The 25,206-nt window shown below is 38.9% G+C and overlaps 1 protein-coding gene across 2 annotated transcripts in view; it reads right to left on the minus strand.

The window, feature by feature from the left end:
- The window catches only part of LOC309693827 (contactin-associated protein-like 4), a 139,816-nt gene that overhangs the window by 4,725 nt on the left and 109,885 nt on the right, over positions 1 to 25,206 (minus strand). Inside the window, exons 18-22 of one of the 2 annotated variants that reach the window (XR_014272738.1) lie at positions 23,996 to 24,214; positions 13,597 to 13,836; positions 8,023 to 8,247; positions 6,344 to 6,477; positions 4,577 to 4,678 (exon numbers count right to left, since the gene is read on the minus strand). Coding sequence is in view for 1 of the 2 variants with exons in the window: in XM_082513397.1 (XP_082369523.1) it covers positions 4,577 to 4,664; positions 6,344 to 6,477; positions 8,023 to 8,247; positions 13,597 to 13,836; positions 23,996 to 24,214 (906 nt within the window). In the remaining variant the exon portion in view is untranslated. The remainder of the gene's footprint in view (positions 1 to 4,576; positions 4,679 to 6,343; positions 6,478 to 8,022; positions 8,248 to 13,596; positions 13,837 to 23,995; positions 24,215 to 25,206) is intronic. The other variant, XM_082513397.1, reaches the window with a different exon arrangement.

Consider the following 25,206-nt stretch of genomic DNA (forward strand, 5'->3'; position numbering starts at 1 on the left):
TAGTTTGGCTTATTCCAGTCTGGCTGTTTTATGATTTGTTTTCAAAAATGGTGTCCTCCTTGGTCGTCTCCCATGTAGTCCACTTTGGCTGAAACAACGACGGATGGTGCGATCTGACACTAACGTTCTTTGAGCATGAAGTTCACCTTGGATCTCTTTAGAAGTCTTTCTGGGCTCTTTTGTTACCATTCGGATTATCCGTCTCTTTGATTTGTCATCAATTTTCCTCCTGCAGCCACGTCCAGGGAGGTTGGCTACAGTCCCATGGATCTTAAATTTCTGAATAACATGTGCAACTGTAATCACAGGAACATCTAGCTGCTTGGAGATGGTCTTATAGCCTTTACCTTTAACATGATTATCTATGATTTTCTTTCTCATCTCCTGAGACAACTCTTTCCTTTGCTTCCTCTGGTCCATGTTGAGTGTGGCACACACCATGTCACCAAACAACACAGTGACTACCTGGAGTCATATACATAGGCCCACTCACTGATTACAAGATTGTAGACACCAGGGATGCTAATTAGTGGACACACCTTGGATTAACGCGTCCCTTTGGTCACATTATTTTGATCCTCTTCTAGGGGTACCATCATTTTTGTCCAGGCCTGTTCCATGCATTTATTTTTTAAATAATTACGTTGAAGCATGGTTGAAAAACAATGTCTGACTTTCATTGGTTAACATTCATAGAATTTTTATTTATTAAGACTTTTGTCAGATGAAAGTTATTTCTGTGAGCATTGTGAGTTTTTCCTTTATTGACTGAAGGGTATCAACAATTTTGTCCACGTCTGTAACTCATTGCTTCGAGTATTTGAGACGTGCATGTCTTTGCTTTTTTTGGCAAGAGTTTAGTGAGAAGCATTGTATCACTAAGAAATGTGTATCTATTGTCAGCCGTAAGTTAGCTTCACCTTGTAAGTTTAATCTATAGTTTTACAATTTACTGGCATGCCACAGCGACCAGACTTTGCTGTTTTGTCTTATTATCAGACTGAACTTGTTAACTTGGTTTTAGGACTAACTTTAAATGTAAATTTAAAATGTAAACGAAATGCTTTACATTAAAAGAAGCCATGTGTGTCATCATTTCGACAACAGCTTTAAAAATATAAACCTTATGGTTTCCATAGGACAGTTTAGTTAATCACTTCAGATAACTGAACTTTTAACCTTTCAGAAGCTTGCTCTGTCAACCAATAGGGTGATCTGACACGACAAAAAGCACGACAAACACTGACAGGTACATTGATCCTGCTTCACATTCCCACGTTATCAGAGTGGGACAATAGTGGCAGCTCATTGACAGTAATAAGGACACACACAACCTCACACACACTGTCAATACAACACAAACCGTTCAGCTGGTCAGCTTTAAAGTCTGCATCCATCACTCCGTTTGACACGTGCACTCTCCAGCTCTTTCTGTTCATTTTATTGACTTCAAACTCTCCATCATTCACCTCTGCTCCTTCACAGCGGTGTAAACAGCAGCTGTGAAAGCCCACATTACTGCTGGAAACAGCTGCATCACTATCTGTTCAGATGACTGAGAGGTGACTGTGGTTTAAGCAGCACACATCTGCATGCTGATGAGAGCAGCAGGAGACACTGGCGCAGCCTGTAAGCTCCTCTCGGCTGATACACTACAGCCACTCTCTCTACCCCCACTTTGTTTCTGTGTATTCCTTCCGGGTCCATTAGTTAGGCTGATGGATGACAGGGTTCGAGGGGAGTGACAGAAAATCCACTTTCCTGCTGCTCTTCAGATCCTGATCTGACTCCCAGCCTCTGCTGGTTTGACAGAGGAGAGGACCGGTCACATGCTGACATGACAGGGTTAAAACCCACAGTGGAACACTGAGCAGATTTACTGCATAAAGAAAAGGATCCTGAGGGGATTTGTATTAGTTGTGTAATAAGACAGCATGAGTGCACGGCTTCTATTACATGTGGATTTCCATTATTTCGTTAATTGTTGTTCTTTTAAACTGTTAAAGATTTTGCCACAGTTTTTCAGTTCTTACATGGTGCAAAATTGTACATTATCTTATGTTCATTACATAGCACGTCCTGATGGATGCCCCGGATGAAAGGCATTTCATTCGGCTGACTCATGTTTCACTATTAATTGCAGAGTGTTACGTTTTAAACCACCAGTGCGCTGCTGTGACTCCGAGTCTTATCAGAAAGCTGTGACCACAGCCTGCAGCCTCTCAGCACCTCGTGTTATTAACAGCTTATATCTCAGCCTGTCTTTGATGGTACTGCTCAAGGAGAGCATGAATAAGTCATGACAGAGCCCATTTCTCCCTCACCCCAGCACTGTTACAGGTCCCAGTTCAAGAGTATGCATTGGAGATCAATGAAGATGTGGTTTACACCTCCCAGAGAGTGAGTACTTTTCCCCAGGTGTCAAATCTGCACTTGTGCATTAAAGCAAACACAGTTCTGGTTTAACCTCACCCACCAATCACGGTAAACCCTCGACGGAACCCCATTTGCCAGAATAAGTATCTATTTTTGTATGATAGAAAAAGGAAAACATTTGTATTTATTTTAGTTGTTATGTAATTTTTAAATATCTACATGTCTAAATTGCACATACTGCGATAATAACATGCATTTTACTATAAGTGGTTATACCATCTATGAAGATTTATGCTGTTTACAGATTATACTGTGTTGACCAAACCATATGTTTTAAGGTTTGCAATACTGTATTGCTTTATGCATACACTGCATTATACAGAGAAATGTTCTGAATATTTATCCTAGCCTCATTAATAGAAATGGGATGGAAAAAATAATGGAAGTGTAATGCAATTCAGATTAATGGCAAAAACACAAAAAACACAAAAACTGAATCCCATATTCTCCATTAACCTAATATTTATGAATCCTTCTCACCAGCACATCCTTATACTGGGACCAAACAGATCATATCCATAATTAAAATGCAATAAGTACCAATTTGTGAATATTAACAAAAAGATTGTTTAGCAGTACCATGTTTTGCATAAATGCACCATCGTTGTGTTTTGTTTCATTTGCATAGTATTTGATAGAAATATAAACATCCTTTATTGTCCCTCACTAGGGAAATTCACCTGTTCCAACAGCAACGCGAGAGAGAAATGGAGCAAGAAAATTCACACAACAGTAAAGAATAAAAATACAAGAAATAAGAGACTGTACAGGGCAAATTCACAACACAAGAAAAAAATAATACTGTAAAGTTAGGGTTTCAATAAAATAAGGGTCACTAATTGCAAAATCTGTAATCCCGGATACGTTACTGCAAAAGACATGACGTTCGAACTCCCCAGCTGTTATTTGCTGAGGGAATTTGTCAACCTCCTACAACAACACCTGCATCATCTTAGACTGAGATTTTGATTTTCTGTGTTTCCTATTTACTGAGCCGAAGTCGTTCTTCATGTTTTCACTATGAACTGGCGATGGGGATGAGTTCTTACGTTTATTTGTTTTTACAAACTACTGCATCTCAAAAAAAGTAATATAGACTTTTTTAAAATATAATTTAATTGAATTAGTAAACCCCCACACTATGAATGTCTCTTTGTGCTCAGTAGAACAGTCAACTTTCAAAGACGTTGGCCCTCACGCAATGTTTACGCAAAGTTTCATGAAGACTGATCGAGTTGTCTCGAGTTGAGAGTGAAGCTTCTTAAAGCTCAAGTTGTCTGTTTGAACTAGCTTCCAAGCTTCCATTAATTACCGAAACAATACTGATAATATTAATAGAGATGCTAAAAACACAAGTGCAACAACTGGTGAAGCCAAGTAAGTCATGCATACACTCATCATATTTCAGGCTTAAAACACATACGCAATGATGTTTCCTTTAGCTTGTTGTAATAACATATTTTCCCACAATTGATGAGCATTAAAATTAAACATATTTCCTGTGTAGTTTTATGTTCAATTCAAATTGGTTTTATTAAAAAGTGCCAAGTTACAAGAGCTTACACTGTAAAGACACTAAAGTAATACATGGAAACCCCAACAATTAAACAATGTTTAATCAACAATATTGTATCGTTAGCTTTATTTTTTCTAAAATCTTGTTTCTATTTTTATTTAAGTTAACTGAAATGTTTTTTATACCTACTTTTTAGTTTTAGCTACCCATAATCACCTGTGTTTTATAGAGAAAATGGACAGTGCTATCAAACATGTGTCATTTTCAGGACATCATACATTAAAGTTGATATCATTTTTGGCTTCTGAACTATGGCATCTTTTTTAAACGAAAGATACCAGAAATGTCTGAACATCAGTTCCTGCAGCAGCTATACACGAAGTTCAGGGTTAAAGTCATGATTAAAGACATTTTTCCATTTTGCCTCAGTCTCTTTTTTTTCCAGATAATCTGAATAATCAGGCTTGCTGAGAACAGCTAAAGCTACATTTATTTCTTTAAGTTTCCCAAAGCTGAGTGTGAAATGAGGCCAAACACCCCAGAGCTGTTATTCAAATGAGTGTGAGTCTGAGTGTTCTTTAAGTAAAAGGGCTTCTTCTCTATTTTTACAGGCTCCTCACTTACCGTGCACTCTGCCCAACACCAGCGACTTCACAGCGTTGAATTCCCCATCAGATGTCAGATTGAAGTCTTCTCTGGCATTTTCATCAATCTGAAGGAAGAGAGCTACTTCCATTATTTAAATAGGAAAGTTTTGTTTTAATTTCGGCGACTTTGAGCGGTAGGTGTGGCACGAGAAAAACATCTTACAGAAACGGTATTACGAGGTACTCTAAACGTGCTTCAAATTTGATTCAAATTTGTTTAAAATGGATGTAAAACTATCTCCATCACCTTATGACTCCTATACTGTATGCTGCTAAAGATACAACAATTCAGTATGACGGAAAGTGATAAGATGAAATGTGCCTCATAGTTTACTGGAGCCTCACAACACAGTGAATCAGGAGGCTACACCCACGCAAGACAAGGTCACCTTGTAATTTATCTCACAGTTGATAATTATATAGGCATTCTGGCTGCTGCATCCTGGTTAGATAAAATTTACCTCATACATCATCTGAGGCTCTTGTTAACAAGATAGGAGATTCAGGAGATCCAGATACGATGAAGATGCTTCATATTTCATCTGTGGCTTATTTAATGGGCGGTTTGTCCGCGCTGTCCTGCTATAGCTGCATCCAACTACTGTGGGTGGAAGTAAACTACATTGCTGACTAAGGCTTAAAACAAAGAGGGATTTTTTTTACAATACTGTAGTGTGGTCCACACCAGAACTGCTTGTGTGTGTGTGTGTGTGTGTGTGTGTGTGTGTGTGTGTGTGTGTGTGTGTGTGTGTGTGTGTGTGTGTTATTGCCCTTGAGATAAGCTCCTCATTGGCAAAGACATGGAACAAAAAAAGTTTATCTTAAGTAGCTTTGCACCTCATCTTCTTTATCTGCATGTACAAAAGCACATCATCGACATAAAAGGAGCAGGTTTTACGACACAGTGATGCATGACTTTGCATTATTTATGGAATAATTTTAGCAAGTGGCTCAAGCACCATTACATTACTGGTAACGATACTGGTTACTGGATAATCACAATTAGGATATTGTATTTGATGCAACATCATAACAACATAGCAACATCATAACATCATAACCTGTTGCATCAGGCTAAATTCTGGAAGTGTCAGAAGAATCACTACACCTATCTCACAATGAGACTGCTGTGACTGTTACGAGCCACACCTGCTAATCATTCTGGAAATACAAAATAAAATGATTCTCAGTGTGTGGTTCAAACATGCAAACTAAATGTTTCCAGCAAAGAAGAAACTCTTGTCGAGTTGTGGCAGCAGAAGCTTGTTTGTATGATGTGTTTTCTGGTGTGATAATGACAGTGCAAAGGAGCAAGTAATATGGAGAGAAACGCCCTCGGGATTGCTGCCGTGCACTGAAATTCTATAGTAGATATCAGCTTTACAACAGTCTGCAAACAGTGAATAAAACATGATGTTGTGTGCCAAAGCTTATGAGATCCACAATAATGAAACATCAGTTTGTAGACTCTTTAAGGGTTATGAAGCGAAGGTGGTAGGGATGTGGCCAAAGGTTTCTATTGGAATGTGTTGCTGTTGTCACTCACATTAACTCTGCAAACAGGATCATTTGTGTGCTGCTAATCTGTCTTTTGTTCCTCCAATGTAAGAAAACAACAACCTCGCAAATTTGCATTAAACGCTGGACTTGTTTTTTTTTACCTAAAACAATACCGACGCCTTTGTGCGAGCTGGATTTCGTTGCAAACTTGCAGTGATTTCATGAGCTGATGAGGTGTTTTTACCTGCACAGACACAGAGTCTGTCAGCCTCTTGATGGTAACGGTGTGAAGCTGTCCATTGGCCACGTTCCTCACGCTGCTCCTTAACACTTCAGCATCTCTGCTGCTGTCCAGCTTGTATCTCACCTCCAGCTTATCTTCATACATAACAGACACACACACACATACTCATCAAATAATAGTGTTACAACTCAGATATATGAAAGAAGTAACATTTCTACACTTTCACAAAAGAAGGATTTGAGATCATCAGCATTAAGTTTGGTCTTTTCCTGAAAATTAGGCTTTGCTACGTTGTATAATCTTCACCAGCAGGGCAAACATACATTTAATCCTTCATATATGGATCTGAATGTTTTGAAGAAGTTGTTGTTCTATTAATTGAGATTTGCATAATAGGAGGATAAGCGCTAATTCCCCATCAATAACAGAGCTAATCCAATTAATTCCCCTAATAGTCAAGCATATTAATTGGAGATTTATCAAAAGAGTGAAGATTAAAGATTGTTTTTAAAAACGAAAGTTTTTTTTTTCTTACATCTGCAATATTTCCATAAATCAAAGTGAATAAATCATATCACAAGGTTAAAATTACAATTCAATATCTTCTTTTTGAGGTGCTGAGGAGAAGGGGAAATATTAAAGACGTACCACGTACCAGCTACTGCTCTAATAACAATAAATTTATTCTTTAAAAAACGAAAAAGGGCCCTAAGTGAAGCAGTAGTGCTCGGGCTGAGAGGGTTTAACTGCAGTCAAGGATGAAAAGAAATGAGCCATCTTAGGGCAAACAAGAGAAAGCTCTCAGGGATTTAATTGGACGCTTCATTTTAAGAGCATTTACCTGACGACTCCAAGGTCAGCAGCAAATCTTAATGCCCTGCTGTCCATCAGCTTTCTCTGAGTCATTAACACCAGAAAAAATCCATTTACAACTAATCTAGCAGCAAAGTGCCAATTTTATTAGATTCCTGGATGCTGAAAATGTAATTTTCAACTCAAAGTGCCTCGTTCCACTCTTAAAAGTCAAACTCACAACACAATTATTTCACACAGAAGCTAAGAAAACACTTCAGCATGTTTCCAGCTCTTTTATTCAGAAGTGCGCTGACCTGCCTCCTATTATCGGCCGACCTAATCCTTATTCCTGCAGTGTCACTCATTGGGTCTCAGAGATAAGTCCAGAAAACACTTTATTCTTAACTTGAGACAAAACCTAATTGCTGGCAAAGCTGGCTGTATAGAAAATGCTAAAGGCTGACGAGGCAAATCCAGAGAGAGGAGTGATCTGACAGATTTTGATGATGGAGAGCAGGAAACGAGGTCAAAACAGGAAAAGTTGTTAGGAATGAATAGGAGAGAACAGGAGGGAATAAAAGGAGAGGAGAAGAGAAACGAGAGGAGCATCAGGGAGGAGAAGCAAATTTAAAAAATATAACTAGACAAAGTTTAGGGAGAAAAATGAGGGCTGGCATTAAAAGTTTCTGAGGTTTCAAAACTTTAAAGTTGGGAAAACTAAAAGTGGAGTTAGCAGGGGTAAGACTGAGAAGAACAGTGTACAAGGAGGATCAAGACACCTCTCAATTAACTTAAGGAGGAGGATAAGGAAAGAAAGGAGATGAGATCATTAAAAGGAAAAGAAGAAAAGACAAACAAGCGTAGGAGGCCTGTGCCCCTCTTACCATGCTTGTTGATGAGCACAGCCAGGTATTCTCTGTAGTAGGAGCTGACGTAGAGCACCAGAGCTGGACTCTGGTTCGTCCTGAAGCTCAAAGAGATGTTCTCTGCTCTCAGTGTCATCTCAGAGTAGATGGAGGACGGCAGAGCGCTGCTGTTCCTGCTCAGCTCATAGGGCTCCTTGAAGGTATAGCTGACTGATGTTCCAGGCTTGAAGCTGGCTGACACCTCTGGCAGACAGGACAAAAATAAATAGGCGAGGATTTAGAGTGCTGTTCAAATTAAACTTTAAAAGAGTTAAAGAGGTTAAAGAATAGTGCAACAACATCTTATTGCTGTCATAAATACATGAAATATATGACTTTCTAATAATAAAAAAAAAAGTCAACTGACACAAAATTTTAAACTCACATTGCATATTTTATCATCATTCTGAGGCAGCGGTCCCCAACCCCCGGGCCACGGAGCGGTACCGGTCTGTGAGTCGTTCGGTACTGGGCCGCGAGAGTTGAGGCTCGGGTGTGAAATGTATGGGTTTCACATTATATTTTTATTGTTTTTATCATTAACTCGGTTTCCCTGGGTCTTTTCCCCTGTGTTATGAATAAATCTTCTGGTTTTTTGGTACCGGTACTAGTTTTATTTTGTTGTATTTATCCGCGACACCTTAAAGGCTGGTCCGTGAAAATATTGTTGGACATAAACCGGTCCGTGGCGCAAGAAAGGTTGGTGACTGCTGTTCTGAGGTATCAAAGGTCACTGGAGCTCAAACTTAAACTTTTTACTCCTGCGCAACGAGATCAGCCTTTGGAATGAACCCATCAACCTACAGTATCTATCCATTCATTTTCTTTCTCTTACCCGGGTCCAGCTCGGAAGGGTAGGGGTTTGAGCAGCGATGCCCAGGGTGTCCTCCTAGCTGGACATGCCTGAACACCTCACTTATGAGCCATCCTGAAGACATCACAGCTAAATGCCCAAACCACCTTAACTAGCTTCTTCCACTGTGGAGGAGTAGTGGCTTTATTTAAACTACCTCTTAAATGAAACAGCTCTAAGGGATGAAGTTTGCTTCTGCTGCTTGCATCCACAATATCATCCTTTCAGTCACTATTCATAGCTTGCGGCTATAGGTAAGCGTAGATTAACTGGTAAACTGACAGCTTTGCTTTCACTCTCAGCTGTACCTTTACCACAAGAGAGTCGTACATTGTCCACATCACTGCAGACATGTGTGAGTCTGCAGAGCGAGTGAGGTGTGTTGCCTCTGTGTGACAGAGTGAAGCTCAAGTACCCAGCCTGAACTAGCTGGATATTTGAAACCCACCTTATTTGTTTTACCAGTTTAATGACGTCTCCAGAATTTCAGTTATCAAAAATATCATTAATAATCTTCTGCTTTTCAGCTGATTGCTAGAGCATTGGCAATAATTTGAAAACTTCACATCCTAAGTTTTCAGCCTACATGAAAAAGATTCTAGTTTGAAAAGTGTTAGCTCTGCTTTCAATAATGTAAGAGTAAACAAATTATTTCTGGGGCACAGAACAATAAATATATACAAAATTATCCCCACAGTGTTTTCCAACTTTAATTAACTTCAAATGAGGGCTGTGGTGTAGGAAGGATCGTGCATGTCTTATTACTTAGGAACTTTATATTTCTAATTACAGAAATTAGTCTTTAGAACTTCTTGCTTTCATTTTCCAACCAGACACAGAGATTAACTTTTAATATATCAAACACAGAGTGTCTCACTGTGACTCACAAAGAAAAACAAAGCGTGCATCAGCATCAGCATCAGCATGATGTGGGAGATCAGAAGATATCGGTGTTTAGTGGGAGGCGGGCTAAAAAAGGACAGATGGTTGAACTCAGTTATAGAACTAATGGAGAACACAAAGGTCAACGTGGTGACGCACTGTTAGTGACTTTAACATCAAAAACAAATCACTAAAATAGACTTCAATCATATGAAACAGTAGCTATCTACATCAAACCACATCAAGTACTTCTTGATGGGTGCTGAGTAGCATAAAAGCAGAAAAATGTTTTCAGTAAAATATAGGTTCTTAACCTTCAGGCAGCAGGATAAACACTCACTTGTAAGTGCTTTGGCATTATTTCAACTTCCACTCCATAAACGTGAGGAATTTCACCCATCTGTATTAGAAATAACTCTGAAAGACGAATTTTTTTATGGCAAGAGAGGCAATCAGGACTGATCTTCACAGTGAAGGACTCTTCTCAGAGAAATAAAACTAACCTACATACCTTCAAACTATGCTTTAACCTCAGTGTGCGAGATGTATAAGGCAGCTGCGCTGAGGGAAGGGGATGGAAGTATGATGTGACACTGTGCAGCATCCTGTAGAGTTTAGACAGATCCTCTGGAGAGGGGTCAAAGCAGGTGACACCACTGAAGTAAAACCCAATCCAAACTCTCTCTTCTGAATATCAAATGATTTGCCATCTCCAAAACTTTTGCTTTTCACACAGAACAGTGGTGTTGGTCAGGATGTTACAAGAGAGCTAAAGACAGAGGAAGGGGTTTACTTCATATTTCTTATCTTCTGTTCTTCCCACCCTCAGAAGAACTTGTGTTTGGTTTCTTTGCCTGTGTGCTTTGAGATTGCAAAAACAACTAACCATAAGGTCTAAAAATTCCTTAGAATAGAAATGCACAATGAAAAGCATGTGCGTCAGAATAGTTCTGCATGGGGATTCTGACATAGGCTACTTAGATTAAAATACGTTTGTGCATTGATTAGCTCGACGCTTTTTCGAATCCCGGTCAAACTGAACATTTCTTTTTGTATCACAAATACTCATTGTGATCTTTTTGCTCTGTATTTGAGATTTGAAAAGTAAAAGTGTCACGATTAGCTGTGTGGCTGGCAGTGGCTGGACCCAAGTGCAGGCCCCCGAGACAAAATATTAACTTAAGACGGCAGCTTTATTTGCTGGAAACACAAACTTGGCAATACAAAAACACAACTCAAACTAGGATTGCTTAACTAGACTGGGAATGCATGGCGTGGCATGACATAACCTGACGACAGAAGACGAGGGATACACACACAACTAACGTGGAGGACGTAATGACAAATACTGACTGACAGGGGCTAAAATACACTAGCAGGAAGATGAGGAAATGAGGAACAGGTGGACACATAGCTGGAACTTATTAGAAAAGACCAGTGTTGGGACTAACGCGTTATTAAGTAACGCGTTACAGTAACTACGTTATTATTGTGGTAACGAGCACATAACTAGGTATTATGCCAAAATCAGGAACGCGTTAGTTGTTACTGGGTCGTTATTCGTTACTTCTTGCGGTGGCTATCGCGGAGCTTCCACAGATTCAGTAACATTAGCAAGTGGTGGAGGCCAGCAGGTGGATGAGGGAAAGGGGACGCAGGAGGAGCAGAGACCCGAGGAGAACTGAACTTCAGGTAAGAAGTTATGACCTGCAGTCTATCTGGGTCAGATATGAACCAAGTTTAGGTGGAGTTTATTTTCGTTATGCTGACTTTTTCGTACTGGGTACTAGCTAGCATGACGGAGTTTCTATACAGCTGGGTGGGTGCTATGATGTTACTGATGTTGAACTTTATTTTGTTCATAAGGTTAATTATTAGAGTTTCCAACCGTCCCGTAAAAAACGGAATCGTCTCGTATTCAGAGAAAATATCATGCGTTTCGTATTGAGGTGAAAAGGAACACAGTTTGCCCCGGACTTCAGCTACAATGAAAAAGACACAAAGCTGGAGTTATTCTGTGTCTTTGCTGCACAGCTGCCTCTTCTTCTCTCATTCCCTCCCCCTCCCTCTCCTGTTTCTACTTCAATCATGAAACTGATCAATGATCAGCTGATCGGCTTTTCTGTCGCAAGTCCCGTCTCTGTCGTTTGTTTTCATTCAAAGGCTTTATGATTTTTCCTATAATGGTGGGCCGGGCTCTAGTCAAAATGCCCGGGCCGATTTTTTGTCCCAGTCCAGCCCTGTATGCAGCTCATCTGCAGTCTGGTGTTACCTACATCTTCCTATTCGGAAGGCAGAATTTCCGAGTTCTGAGTGCAATCAAAGGACCATGACTGCAGTTTTTGTGTTGGATGTAAAAAGCGCACATGACGCTGTAACGTAGGCTAGAATCATGGCGGCGGTCAACGACGGTCCAGGCGTGGGATTTCTCTCGTGGAAATGTGCACATTATATTTTCCTTTCTATTGGTAGGTGGCACAGAGCACTTGTGGCAAGTAAGCAAGCTAGAAGACTGGCAGTCTTGCTGGGTATCCAGTTACGGAAGCAACACATTAACAAGAGAATTCTGAGTAAAATCAAAGTTACTTTCCCTAGTAACTAGTTACTTTGAAAGTAACGAGTAACTTGAAGTAACTGAGTTACTTTTGATAGAAGTAACTAGTAATGTAACTAAGTTACTAATTTAAAGTAACTTACCCAACACTGGGCAAGACTAGGAAGTAAAATTGAATACACTAACATGAGACAAGACCTTCAAAGTAAAACAGCAAACATGACAGGCACAGAACAGACATTGAACTAAGCCTAAGAACAAACTCTTAACCAGAATAACACTGAAACCTTATCATATTCAAAACAGGACAACTAAAGAATTAGAAAATAAACCATAATACAGAAAAACACCAAAATACAAGAAACTGAAAATGCTGGGTCGAAATGACCCAGAACCGTGACAAAAAAGTATTTTAAATGTCAAATAAGATGTCACGATGTGTTTCTAAAATCATGCTTCCATAAAGTTTAACTCTACATTATTGAGAAGTAATCTTACATTAACTAAGAGCTCAGCATTTTTTCATCAACGATGGAGCGCCTTTAAGACATTTTGGTTATACTGGACTTTTACTCTACTCATTCGACCTCAGGTGTCTCGTCAATAAGAAGCTACCCAGCAACAAACAACAAAAAAGACAAACTTTTCAAAAAGCCAAAATAAGATAAGGGCGAATGTCTGGGCCATGTACCTCACCTTGCTGTGGTATTCCTCTACACATAAACAATACATTTGTCATGTTTAATGAAGTGAGAGTACTGCGATGCAGAATGCGTGAAGCAGACTGAAACTTTTATGATGGGCTGATGAAAAAACTGTTTAACCAGATTAAACTAAAACCAGACAAAAGAGAAAATAACTTCCAAAAAGAAACGAGAAATGAGAAACAAAAAAACGAGGGGATACAGACACATGAATAAAGTTAACAGAGGGAAACTCACAGGAGATGAGGACAAAGGACACATTGAGGGAACTATAAAACTCTAAATGAAATCCGTAACTAAAACAAACAAGGACTTAATGCAGTGACAAATAGATAGAAAAACAAAACCTGCATTAAATAAAGAACAAAGAAACCACAGAGAAGTAAACCCAAAGGACTCCAAACAAAAAAGCCTCTAAAAAAGTGAGTGGGACAGACCTGGGGGTCAGCATCACTAAGTATCTAAAACAATCTGTTTTTCTAAGAGAAAAGCTTGTGCAATCAACTTCCTAAGCCATACACAATATTAATAGTAAAATGTGTGTTCCTGTATCTGCTCACCTGTTTGGCAGAAAACTCCCGCATACGCTGACAGGCTGCAGTCACACTGGAAGCCACTGGCTCTCTCCACACAGCGGCCATGGTTCTGGCAGAGCGAGCCGTAGCTGCTGCAGTGACCCGGGCAGCCGGGTTGAACCCCTGGTGTTATCTTCGCCCTCTCCTCCAAGTCCAGAGTGACGCCGTTCAGCTGCAGAGAGCGGATACAGCCCCGGAAGCCTTTCTGCCTGGATGCTGTGCCTCCTGATAACACAAAAATAGGGCATGGCATTAGCATCCCATTTCCATTTTAAACATTAATGAACTAAAACTCAAAGCCTCCAAAACAAAGAGGAAGCAAAATTCTGCATGTTTAGCTAACGATCGACTACAGCATGACAACATGTTGTCTTTGTTTCAGCCCTTCTTTCATTTCTTTATGTGTTGACAGCTTCTCCTGTCGACTACAGCAGATACACATGTCGCCTGTGCTTCCCCGGAAGCTCCAAACTGTCAAAAGTTTTTATGAAATGACTCAACGATAAAACAGCAATGAAGCAACAAACTGTAGGTGGGAAACAGTTTGGGGGACGTAACTTTTATCATCCATCTGTCTGCCTGTCTAACAGGGCATTCTGCATGCTCTCTTTAGTGGAAGTTTAAACCTTGTTTTCATTGTTACACACTCACTCTGAGATCTTACACGGTCACCGATTCTTCACATAGTTCAAATAAGACAACCCCTCTTTTTCTACATAGATCAGAGTCGATCTATTACCTCGCTCGAGGCACTAACTCAGCAGCTCTTTGCAGTCAAAGTTAGAAGGAGACAATGTCCTGTTGTTCAGCAGCAGCTTTGCACACCAACAAGTCACTGATCTCTGTTAGAGTCTTGTCTAGGCCTTCCGTCTTTGCTCTGATACAACTCCCATAAATGATTAAACCAGCAAAGCACCGCATAATATGAAACTTGCTTCTGACACAACATAATAGTCATTTGAATCCTCACAGACTCTCCTGGAAGTCATTGTTCATGATTCAAATGTCTACAATCCAGTCATCCTGTCATCCTTTCAACTGTTACTCTTTAAATAATCACTCAGAGAGGTTAGACACTTGGACGCCTTCACTTGCATAACAATGCAACCCTGCAGCGGTCAGACTTACAGTGTAATCACATTTTAATCAGTGTTATAATCACAGCTATTGTACCACAGTTTTCTGCATAGTGATTCAAATTAATACAATATGCAAACACCTTTCTTTAACTGCAAATGTGTCCCGACCCACAAATCTCCAGCTGTAAATGTATTGGAACATTTTACTCTGCACTTATTAAACACAGGCGTACACATACAAAATTGTGACAGTTATTGCTGTCACGTGTTTAAATATGCCTTCTGGACATCCTGACAAAAGACAAACGTTTTTACATTTTCTTCAGTCAAGAGTTTCACATGTAAAAACTGGGAGTTTAGGCTCATGCTGACATTCTTAATCAGTATGATTCTTAATCTCAGGCCATGCTGAGATTAAGAAGATTAAGAATCATATTACTTATTACACCATTTTTTATAAAATTTCCATTCAGTCATGTAAAGGTTTAGCTATTAAGAAGATTTCTTAAAAGTTGTAGATTTGCATTCTGAGAGTCAGAAAGCACAGTTTAAAAAAAACAAAACCTATGTAGTCATCTTAAACTGGCCTTCAACAACAACAACAACCCAATATAAAAGAACTAAAATAACTAACACAATCTCACGCTGTGACTCTGATATTAAAACTACAGCTCACAGCTGGCCTATTATACAACAGTGATTTCAAATACCCAACAGGAAGCAAGTTTGGCCACTTTAAATAAAGTTTCTAAAGGTTCCAGGAAGAACACCCAGCACACATAAAAGTCATTTTTACCAAACACTAATTTGAGCCCTGGGAGATATTCACACAGTTAAGAATTTTATGTTTTTTATGTCTTTTGTAGTTATGACCACCAGTTTTAATTATTTCAGCTTCATTTATCAGGAATTCTATATTTTGTCCCCTTAAGAGGTTTCCTATGGCTCCTAGTATTACCAATGACCTTCAGTCCTTTGCTTTTTTGAAGAGATGAAGACACAGAAAGCTGGCAAAATAGAATAATATATTTTAAAGTGCATTTTTATTAAATTCAGATACATTCAAATATTTATCCAGTAAGTGAAAGAAAACTTTTATCAGAATTATACAATTACAATCATTAGCTTCCACGCAACCAAATCAGAAATCTGCTGACTTGATGTTTCTCCCAAAAGTGCATTTTCAGTCACCATTATCTGCTGTTCTTGAGTTTTATGCATATTTTTTCGAGGAAACCGACACAGACGCTCATATTTCAGGACGAACATTTAAACAGGATATTTTTCACGTCTATCCAAGCTTTAAGTGCTCCACTCATCTTTGTCACGTCAAAAACCCCAGATGTCGGAAATATCTTACTCCGCTTCTGTTTGGCAGCCAAAAGAAAAGCTTTAGTAGCGCAGGAAATTTTTAAATGGCAGTGTGTGAGAGTGAAAGAGGTGACTGTAGCAGTGAGCAAAAAAGCATCCCTGAGGACCACCACCTCTGATCAAAGCAATAAAACAGCAGCAAGGAGAGGTTATTAAAGAACAAACCCTCCTACCAGGGAGGCTATCAGAGCGGTGAGGGTTTTCAACAAACATCCTGCCGTACAACTTCAGCTCCAACAAGGATTACAGAGTCTTCACATCAAATGGAAACGCTGCTTAAAGAAAACACTTAAACAGCATAATGAGGGATTTGTGATGTGGGGATCAAAGCATACATCAAAGAATTGAAATGCAGATAAACTCCACCTCTGACCAAAGGAGCAGAGCTACGAGTAAGACCTTCAAGAGAATTTCAGCCTCATATCCATCAAAAATGCATCAGCTCTAACAAGACATTTTCAGTGTCTACTATACGTCTGGATCCTGTGTATTACTGGACACGTGAGACGACATGAGCGTGAATAGAAATTAATTAGTGAAATGGAGATCAAAGCCGATGCGTGTTCAAGCCTGAACATCGAGCTCAACAAGCAAAACGCGGGAAAAAGAAAAGTTAAACTAAGAAGGAGCAAAAGCACAGCACAGCTCTGAGAAAAGACTTAAAATCTCAATATGAAACCAGGATATTTTCTGAAAACACAGATTAAAAACAAACAACCAAAAACAGTATGCTGTAGGATGAGCTGACCTGCACCGCTTGAGCGATGGCGAACAAAACAATCATCAAACACTATATGTGCTTTGTGGGCTGCTTATGCTGCACACATGAAAAGAGCATATAGATAACATGGCAATTTATATATATGTTCAGCCTAAACACTTTACATTTGATGTCTATTCCACCCCTACAGTAAGAGTCTGTAAAGTTGCAATTATAAAAAAGGAAACATACAGTTTTGTTAGCCTGTTTATTCCTTTCTTCACTCATTAACTGTTCCTTATACAACAGTTTCTCAATTTACTCATTACTGAGAAGAAACTTTCAGATGTTTGAGCAAGTATTTTTTACCATCACTGATAAACACTGATTCACAAAATAATCATTGCCACATCTCGAAATTTTGGCAAGATCATTTTTACTCAATAACTGTGTGAGCAAGCTGGAGGGTAAGAATATTTTATAATCTTTACTGAATAGAACACCGAGGCATATAAAAGCAGCAAAAATGGTAGAATTAAAAAAACACTGGAAGTTAGGCAATAATCACACATGCCTAGGAACCTGTTTGCGGCCTTCTGATAGCTACGGGTTGCTAGGGAAGAATGGTTCAATCCCTGATTGGTTGCTAAGTGGTTTCTGGCAGTTGCTATGTGAAACTGGGCACCGAATGGTACACAGTGCTGGACTGAAAACCTCCTTGTGATTGCTTTAGCGGGTTGCTGTGATGGTTTGCAAGGAAGATGTTGACTCGTGTGCAAAGACTTGACTCTTGCTGAGCAATGGTTAAAGTGTGAAAAACACAGTGCAAACTGCAACTGGAGGCTATGATTTCTCTCCGTTTATCCTGCAAAAAAGAAATAAATTCTGAATTCAAGTAAAACAAATGAGAGAGGAAGGATGGAACATAGACAGGGAGAAAATACTGAGCAGAATAATTAAACAAATTACCGTTTTGTCTCTTTGACGGTATATTCAGAAAACAGAAAAGCTCTCCACTTCAGAATTCACTCAAGAAGTCATTAATAAGCAGTTGTTGACCGGTTCCACTGGCCATAACACTGGCTCCATCATGTTTGACAGATGATGTGGTATGCTTTGGCTCATGAGCTTTTCTCTCTTTGCCCATACTTTTTTTGTATCCTTAGCCTCATCATCATCATTCATGAGGGCATCTCCTGAACTTAACAAAGATAAGTCTATCCTTCTAATGAGTGTTTTTAACCTAGCTAGATGGAAATGGAAACAATGGAAATAATTCTTTGATCATCCACATAAGTCTTTCAGGCCTTTTGGTGTTCTTGTGCTAGTCATTGCATTCATTCATTTTAGGAATGTATGCAGTGATCAGCTGACCTCTGATAAAACTTTTGCTATCCCTCTTTTTTTTTTCAGCCTAATGATGACTTCCACCTACATCAGCATGTCTTTGGACCTCATATTGAGAGTTCCAGTAAAATGTTATGCAATGCCAGTTCAACACTTTGAATTAACCTCAAATTGTCCATTCCTCTGCTGGAATTACAGTTTACAAATTGTTGTTTTGTGTATAACATTTGTAATGTGAACTCTGATGAACAGGATATGAACAGTCTAGTGAACAATGATAAGTTTAAAAAAAAAAAAGTATTTTGTCATCACTGGTTTAACATGCAGGTTGAATATGCCTCGTATAAAGCATATAACTTAGATCAACACAGCACCGAAACCCCCCCCCCCCCCCCCCCCAAAAAAAAACCCCACTAAGCTGCGCTTCAAAGAGGATTCGAAGAAAAATAACAACCTTGACTTGACAGGATACCGTGCACACCGCACTGTCTATAATAGGACAATCTAGTGCCAATGCAGCTGCATTTCGAGGGATATGAAGGGAAGATCAAAGGAATCCTGAAAATCCTTGTAGAGGATGGAGTCTCATCTACACATCCCAGCATGGAGGAATAAACTGTGCATCAGTTGGTGGATAGTGATGCTGCACAAATATACAAAGGCTCAGCTATCCAAACAAAACAAAACAACTGCTTCTAACCTTCACAAAGGAAGTGATTTCTGCTGAGCTAATTGCCGAGCTCACTTTAAATTGCTGTGTGTGGATTTTTAGCACCTCCAACGCAAACAGCATGCTGGGGATTATAAATCCATGCAAGGCAATAACACGGCTTATTAATCAAGACAATGGAATCCGCTGCCTTATAAAGCAAGGCAGGATTATGGCACATAAGTACAGCATACATTGAAATATGGCTTGTGAATTTATACAAACCAACACAGGAGCTTGTAATTTACACAATAGAACAGTTTTGCCTTACAAATGGAGTCTTACAAATACAATTCATGGGGTAAAATGGATTGAAAATGTAATCACGCCCATGCTGAGGCTTGTGAATGCAAATAACTTAATATTCAGCTTTTCATACTATGTGAACAAGGAGGGACGCGGTGAGATACTGACGATGTAGAGAGAAATCTGAACACTGCTTTAAAGTCACCCCCCTTGCCAAGACACTAAAAGGGTTACATTTCATATATACGTTTTACACTTAAAATCTTATTAATAATTGTGGGGATTATTATGAGTGTAATATAGCTGAATGATATCTTTTAAGAAACGTGTTGGATGACATATTACCCTATAGAGGTTTGATATTTTTAACTTTTAAAGTGAGATGGTTTGGTACAAACTGGGGGGATGAGAGGTAGAAGTAAGGAGCCATCCAGCTGTCAGGGAGGGCTTAATAAAAAACAAGATATGAGATTACAGCCATGCTGGGAGCTGTGTGGAGGATGTATTTAGGCACCGTGGTGGTGAGAGAAATGCTGACATCAGCTTGCCGTGCTGATGTTTAGCAACTAATGTTCAGCATCTTAATCGTAGTTTATTAGCATGCAAATTTGCACAAAATTCAAAGTACAGCTAGGGTTGATGGGAATGTCATTAGTTTTATTTATCCATTTTAGCATATATTTACTAATAAACCAAAGAACCGGACAATATAGCTACAGTTTTGATCTGATGATGGTGATAGGAAAAAAGAAAGGGGCACATGTAAATAAACCGAAATTTTACTGGGAAAAAACCCCCAACAAAATTGAACAATTTATTGAGGGATCTGTATCCAGACCAAAATTTTTAGACATATCTAGGCGTGATCCTTGAGGCCTTGCTGGTAGTATGGCTAATAACCAACTGAGCTGTTTCATAGAAAATCAAACTGGACGCACGTGTTATTAAGCTGATGCCAAATAGCCCCACAACAGCCACGAGGCATTCATTTAAATATTACTCAAAATGTGATTTGGGGGGGTCTCAAGCCATTTTACTCCTACTGCTGGTCCCAGGCCCGGATAAATGGGAGGGCTGTGGCAGGTAAGGCATTTGTAAAACCTGCGCCAAAAATGTAGATCCATCCAAGTAAGGGAGCAATGCTGCCGTCTTCAAAAAAATTGAGGTTTGTGAAAAAAAACAAAAACAAAAAAAAACACGTGAAGAAAAATCTCTCATAAATAAACTGCTGGAAAAGGTGTGCATATCTAAGACCCTGTCACTGATGATAAGCAAAATGTGTTTGCCCTTCAAAAGCAGCGTAAATGAATAAATAAATTACAACAATTACAAGTCATTAATCAGTTTATTTACTTTGGTGCCAAATTTTGAGTCTTCTGCTCAACAACATCATTGCTAATATTTAAAACATTAATTCACAAATAAAGCCAATAAAATACAACATAGAAACAAAAAGAGAACCAACAACAAACCAGGTAATGTAGCTAGCATCCATCCAGGTATCAATTGATGTCAACTGCTGCTTTTTTAATTACTGACATAAACTATCAGTATAATCAGTAGAGTATAACTGCTTGCAGTTTAAAGAAAAGCTACAGTATGAACCACCTGTTTTTTTTTTAAATTTACTGTCAGTTTATTGCAAAAGTAATCTTGATGTTCTTTATATTTTAAGAAAAAGACAGCACAGCTTGATCAAGCAAGCACTTTGTGAATGTGGGGATAAAGAACTCCATTTTAACAGGAAGTGACCTCTATCAGAACCACACTCAGGAAAGAGCAACCTTCCGCCATGACTGTTTGAAGGGTGAGGGGGTTAGACACCGAAACCTGATGTCTTTGTAATTATTTCCTCTATTAATGTCTTTGGTTGAGTTACGTTGTTTGAGAGGGACAGGTTGGGTCAGGTGATTTATATACAGCCATAAAGAGATGCTGATTTGAGGAGAATTCATGTGAAACTGACCATGACCATTCGTAAAGAGAGATCACAGACTTTATAGCACTTTAAGAGGCTATCTTATCTTATCTTATTTAACAGCTGCTATATAGGAAGCAGCAAACTGACAGCAGATATTTTTCTCTGCCTGCTCTGCTTTGTAGGTGAGGTGCAGTTAATTTACAAAGAGCCTATTGGTTAAACACATGCAGCCAATCTATATTCTCCTTGATTTGTCTGTTCTTGTGACCATCAGACAATTTCAGAGTTTGTTGGCTTGTTTTCCCTTCAGTGTGATTACTGGTAAGAAGTGAAAGACTAAATATTTACAGAATGATAAGACTTGAATTGTACAATTGTACTGGCTGTAAGTTAAATTTTCTATTCTATTCTATTTTTCTATTCTCTAAAATAGTCAGATTGCCTATTCCTATTAATGTACAGAATTCACCTGCTTGCTGCTACTACTGCACATTCACCTAATGTATATACTATATATATACATATAATGTTCTTCCTCTACCCCCCCCCCCCCATTTTTGCACATGTTGAGGAGCATGTCAGGTTACATTTCACTGTGTGTTATACTTATATAACTATGCATGTGACAAATAAGGAACCTTGAATAGGGCTGCGGCATTGATGAAGTTTGTAGCTGGTTAATAAGATAACTGCGAAATTAATAACTTAGAGGTTTAGAGTTCTTTGCAGTTTATTTATTGCTGCAAGAAATCACACCATGGGCTATGTATGTGTGTGTGTATATATATAAATAATCACAACTCCCTACTGCATGCTTATTTATTGTGATTATTGTTCAGTGGTCAGAACCATTGCCTCAGCACTTTCATATTCAATAATGCTGAAGAGCTGGTGGCATCTGGCCAAGAACAGTTTAGCACTCTGTTGTAGATGATTTCTTTTCCTTTAAAGTATGACTCTGAAAGAGGAAACCAGATGTGGGGCCTGCCTTTGAATCCAAGTCTAGGAGGATTTCTCGCAAAATTAGGAGAAAATAATCAGAAAAAAGAAAAAAAGATTTGCTTCTCTTATACTTTTTAAATTTTATTTTTAAAAAAAAATCTCACTCACAGTTTATTTGACCTAGCGCCAAGAAGTTGAAAAGAGCAACTTTAGTCAAAATTATCTTCTAGATCTCAACTGAGCTCAACTGCTAGAGCGCAAATCAAAAAAAGACTGTAAAACCTCTACTTAATCTCTCAACTGGTCCCGAGTGTTGGCTGGATTTTGGCTTTCATAGACATCCTGCAGTGGAGCTGATAGGCTGCACTTGTGAAACACACTTTAGGGTCAAAAACAAGCATTAGCTTTCTAGGAGCCTCTAAAAACACTCTCTCCCACCAAGTCTCTCCCACCTTTTTAGAAATGATCAGGCAACAGGATTTATACAAACAGTAGTAAAAAAAAAAAAAGTGGACTACTAATATTTAAAATTTATTTTTCCACCCAACGTTAGCTTAGAAGCCAAAAAAACAAGACTCGTATAGGCTCTGATGGTGCAGTAGTCAGCATCTTTCCTTGGCCCTCTCTCTCTGGAGTTGGCATCTACTGCTTGCACCTGTGAGGGGTTTCTCCAAGTTTGCACGTAAGGTTAACTGGTGCTTCTAAATTTGTGGTGTGGATGTGAGATAGATGACAATAATCAGTCAATGAAGAAGTGTGTGTGAAAAAAAAGCGCCATGATTTTTTAAATTGTTAAGAATCCAGATACTGGTTGAAAAAAAAGCTCTTGTTTTTGGTTCATTCATATTCCTTTAACTTAGTTTTATTATATAAATTTTCTAAAGGTAATCAGGACCCCCTGAGTGGATCTATTCGCCGTCTGTTTGAGAGCCGGTCCTCTACAGGAGCAACTGCACTGTTTATACGAGGTATCAACAAACTAACACAATAAAACTCTCTGGTTCCTAACAGCAGCTGGGCATTTTGGTGTCTGTGAAAAATGGCTCGACAAAACCAACAGAATTGTTTTTTATTAATAATTAATCTTCAGGGATGTTTGAAAGAATATATATATATATATATATCAGCACAATTTAATTCTGTGTGGGGTTTTTTCCTCGTAAACAATAGAACTTCTTTGTTACATTGGATATTTGCCAGCTAAACACTCCAATAAAATGGTCTGTGCACTGTATCTATTATCCTGCACCTGGCCTAAACGTCGGAAGGACACACACCAACCATTCTGCAAAACACAACAAAAATCCTAACATGCATTACTAATTAGTGTTCGGCTTAATGTGCTGAACACAAATTTTTATTGTTCATTAAGGTTAAATTTGTGGAGGATGAACCAACAAATAAATCCAGAAAACGTGTGCCTGAATTTAGCAAACTATAGCGAGAACAAAAACACAACAGCAACAAGAACACAAAGGCACTCAAGAATGAATTAAAACTCAACAGCTGACTATTTAATGCTACACATGCAAATACGAGTCCGTATTTTTTCCATAATTTACTTTTTCCGTCTCTGCAATGCCAACTGTAACCTACGGGTTCCAAACATTTAAAATAAAGCTAAAAGTTGAGGTAACTCTACTTCCTGGCACAGATGGCTATACAAGCTACCGTGAGAATGAAATGTTCTAAACCACAGCCTTTGGGAACCAGAAATAGCCCTGCACAGTACAACAATTCATACAGTGACATCTGATGTGAACTTAAGTGGGAGGCACAGAGTTGGCACACTACGGGGACACGGAGGAAAGAAAAGGACTAAAAGCTAAAAGCAGACTTTAGAAGGAGCAGTACAGAAACACTGAGCTGAACTACTGTTCCCCGGAGAACAAAGAAGATATTGTCTGAGATATAGACTACGTATATTATATTCTAAAGAAGTGCAGGGGAATATATGGAGACAGAGAATTCTTTAAACAAAAGAGACATAAAAAAAAAAGACACCAAAACCAGCAGTACTACTATTAACAAACAAAAACTGTGCGCAAATGCATCCATGTCATCCTCACCTATGAACAGCTGGCTGTTGAGCTGCAGGTGGAAGTGTCCGTCAGTTGGCGCCTCCTGCGTGGCGACAGGAAGTTCATCCAGTCGAAGCGATGCCTCCTTCACGTTCCGTTCTGCTCGGACCCGATGCCACCGGTTGTCATTCAGCGGGACGCTTGACTCCACACGAACCTCCAGTGGGCCGTTACCAACATCAAAGGAGAAAACCACCTGAGTGGAGGCTGAAAAAGTAGCAAGGGACAGGAAAACAGCGTGATTTCATTAACTGATTAATAGAACGCTTTTTAATAATGATTATATGGATCATTATATAAATTAAATCACAAAACTCATAGGCTGTTAAAATTTAGACTGATTATTTTGTGATAAGAGTCTTTTAGTATTCTGTGTAAATGACCTTAAGCTTTAAGAGGGTCCTCCTTTTAAAATAAAAAAAACAACAATTCATTAGAAACAACCTCATATTATTTAAGAAGCTTTTAGTAAATACTAACAAACTAAAATCTGTGTATTTCATTGTGCAACTCTCTATAGCGGGGGTCTCAAACTCGCGCCCTGGGGGCCACTTAGGGCCCACATCACCTCTACTTTCAGCCCGTATATTGATGTGAAGAAATATAATGTAATTTGACCCTTGAAGTTACTTTTTTTGTTAGGGAGGATTTGTTTATTGTTGTGTGCAATGTTAAAATAAGTTCTTTACAGAGCAAAAATGATTTAATATGAAGGCAATATGAGCAGAGAGCACAAACATGTTGAGGGTTTGGTTGTGTTAGTTCAGTGAGGGAATTAAAAGAAAACAATTTTCACTAGTAGTCAGAAACTAATGTGTACACTCATGTCTGCATTTTTATTTTGTTAAATACGAACAAAATAATTCAATAAAAAAAAATGTTCTAGAGTAGCGGTCCCCAACCTTTTTTGCGCCACGGACCGGTTTATGCCCGACAATATTTTCACGGACTGGCCTTTAAGGTGTCGCGGATAAATACAACAAAATAAAACTAGTACCGGTACCGAAAAAAGAAGATTTATTCATAACACACGTGAAAAGACCCAGGAAAACAGAGTTAACAATAAAAACGATAACAAAATAACACTGAAAACCGATAAAAACCCTGAAAACCAAACATTTCACACCTGAGCCTCAACTCCCGCAACCCAGTACCAAACGACTCACAGACCGGCTCCCAGACAGCTCCCAATTCACATA

Source organism: Aulonocara stuartgranti (assembly GCF_965226115.1).
Source record: "Aulonocara stuartgranti genome assembly, chromosome: 18".
In the NCBI taxonomy this organism is placed as follows: domain Eukaryota; kingdom Metazoa; phylum Chordata; class Actinopteri; order Cichliformes; family Cichlidae; genus Aulonocara; species Aulonocara stuartgranti.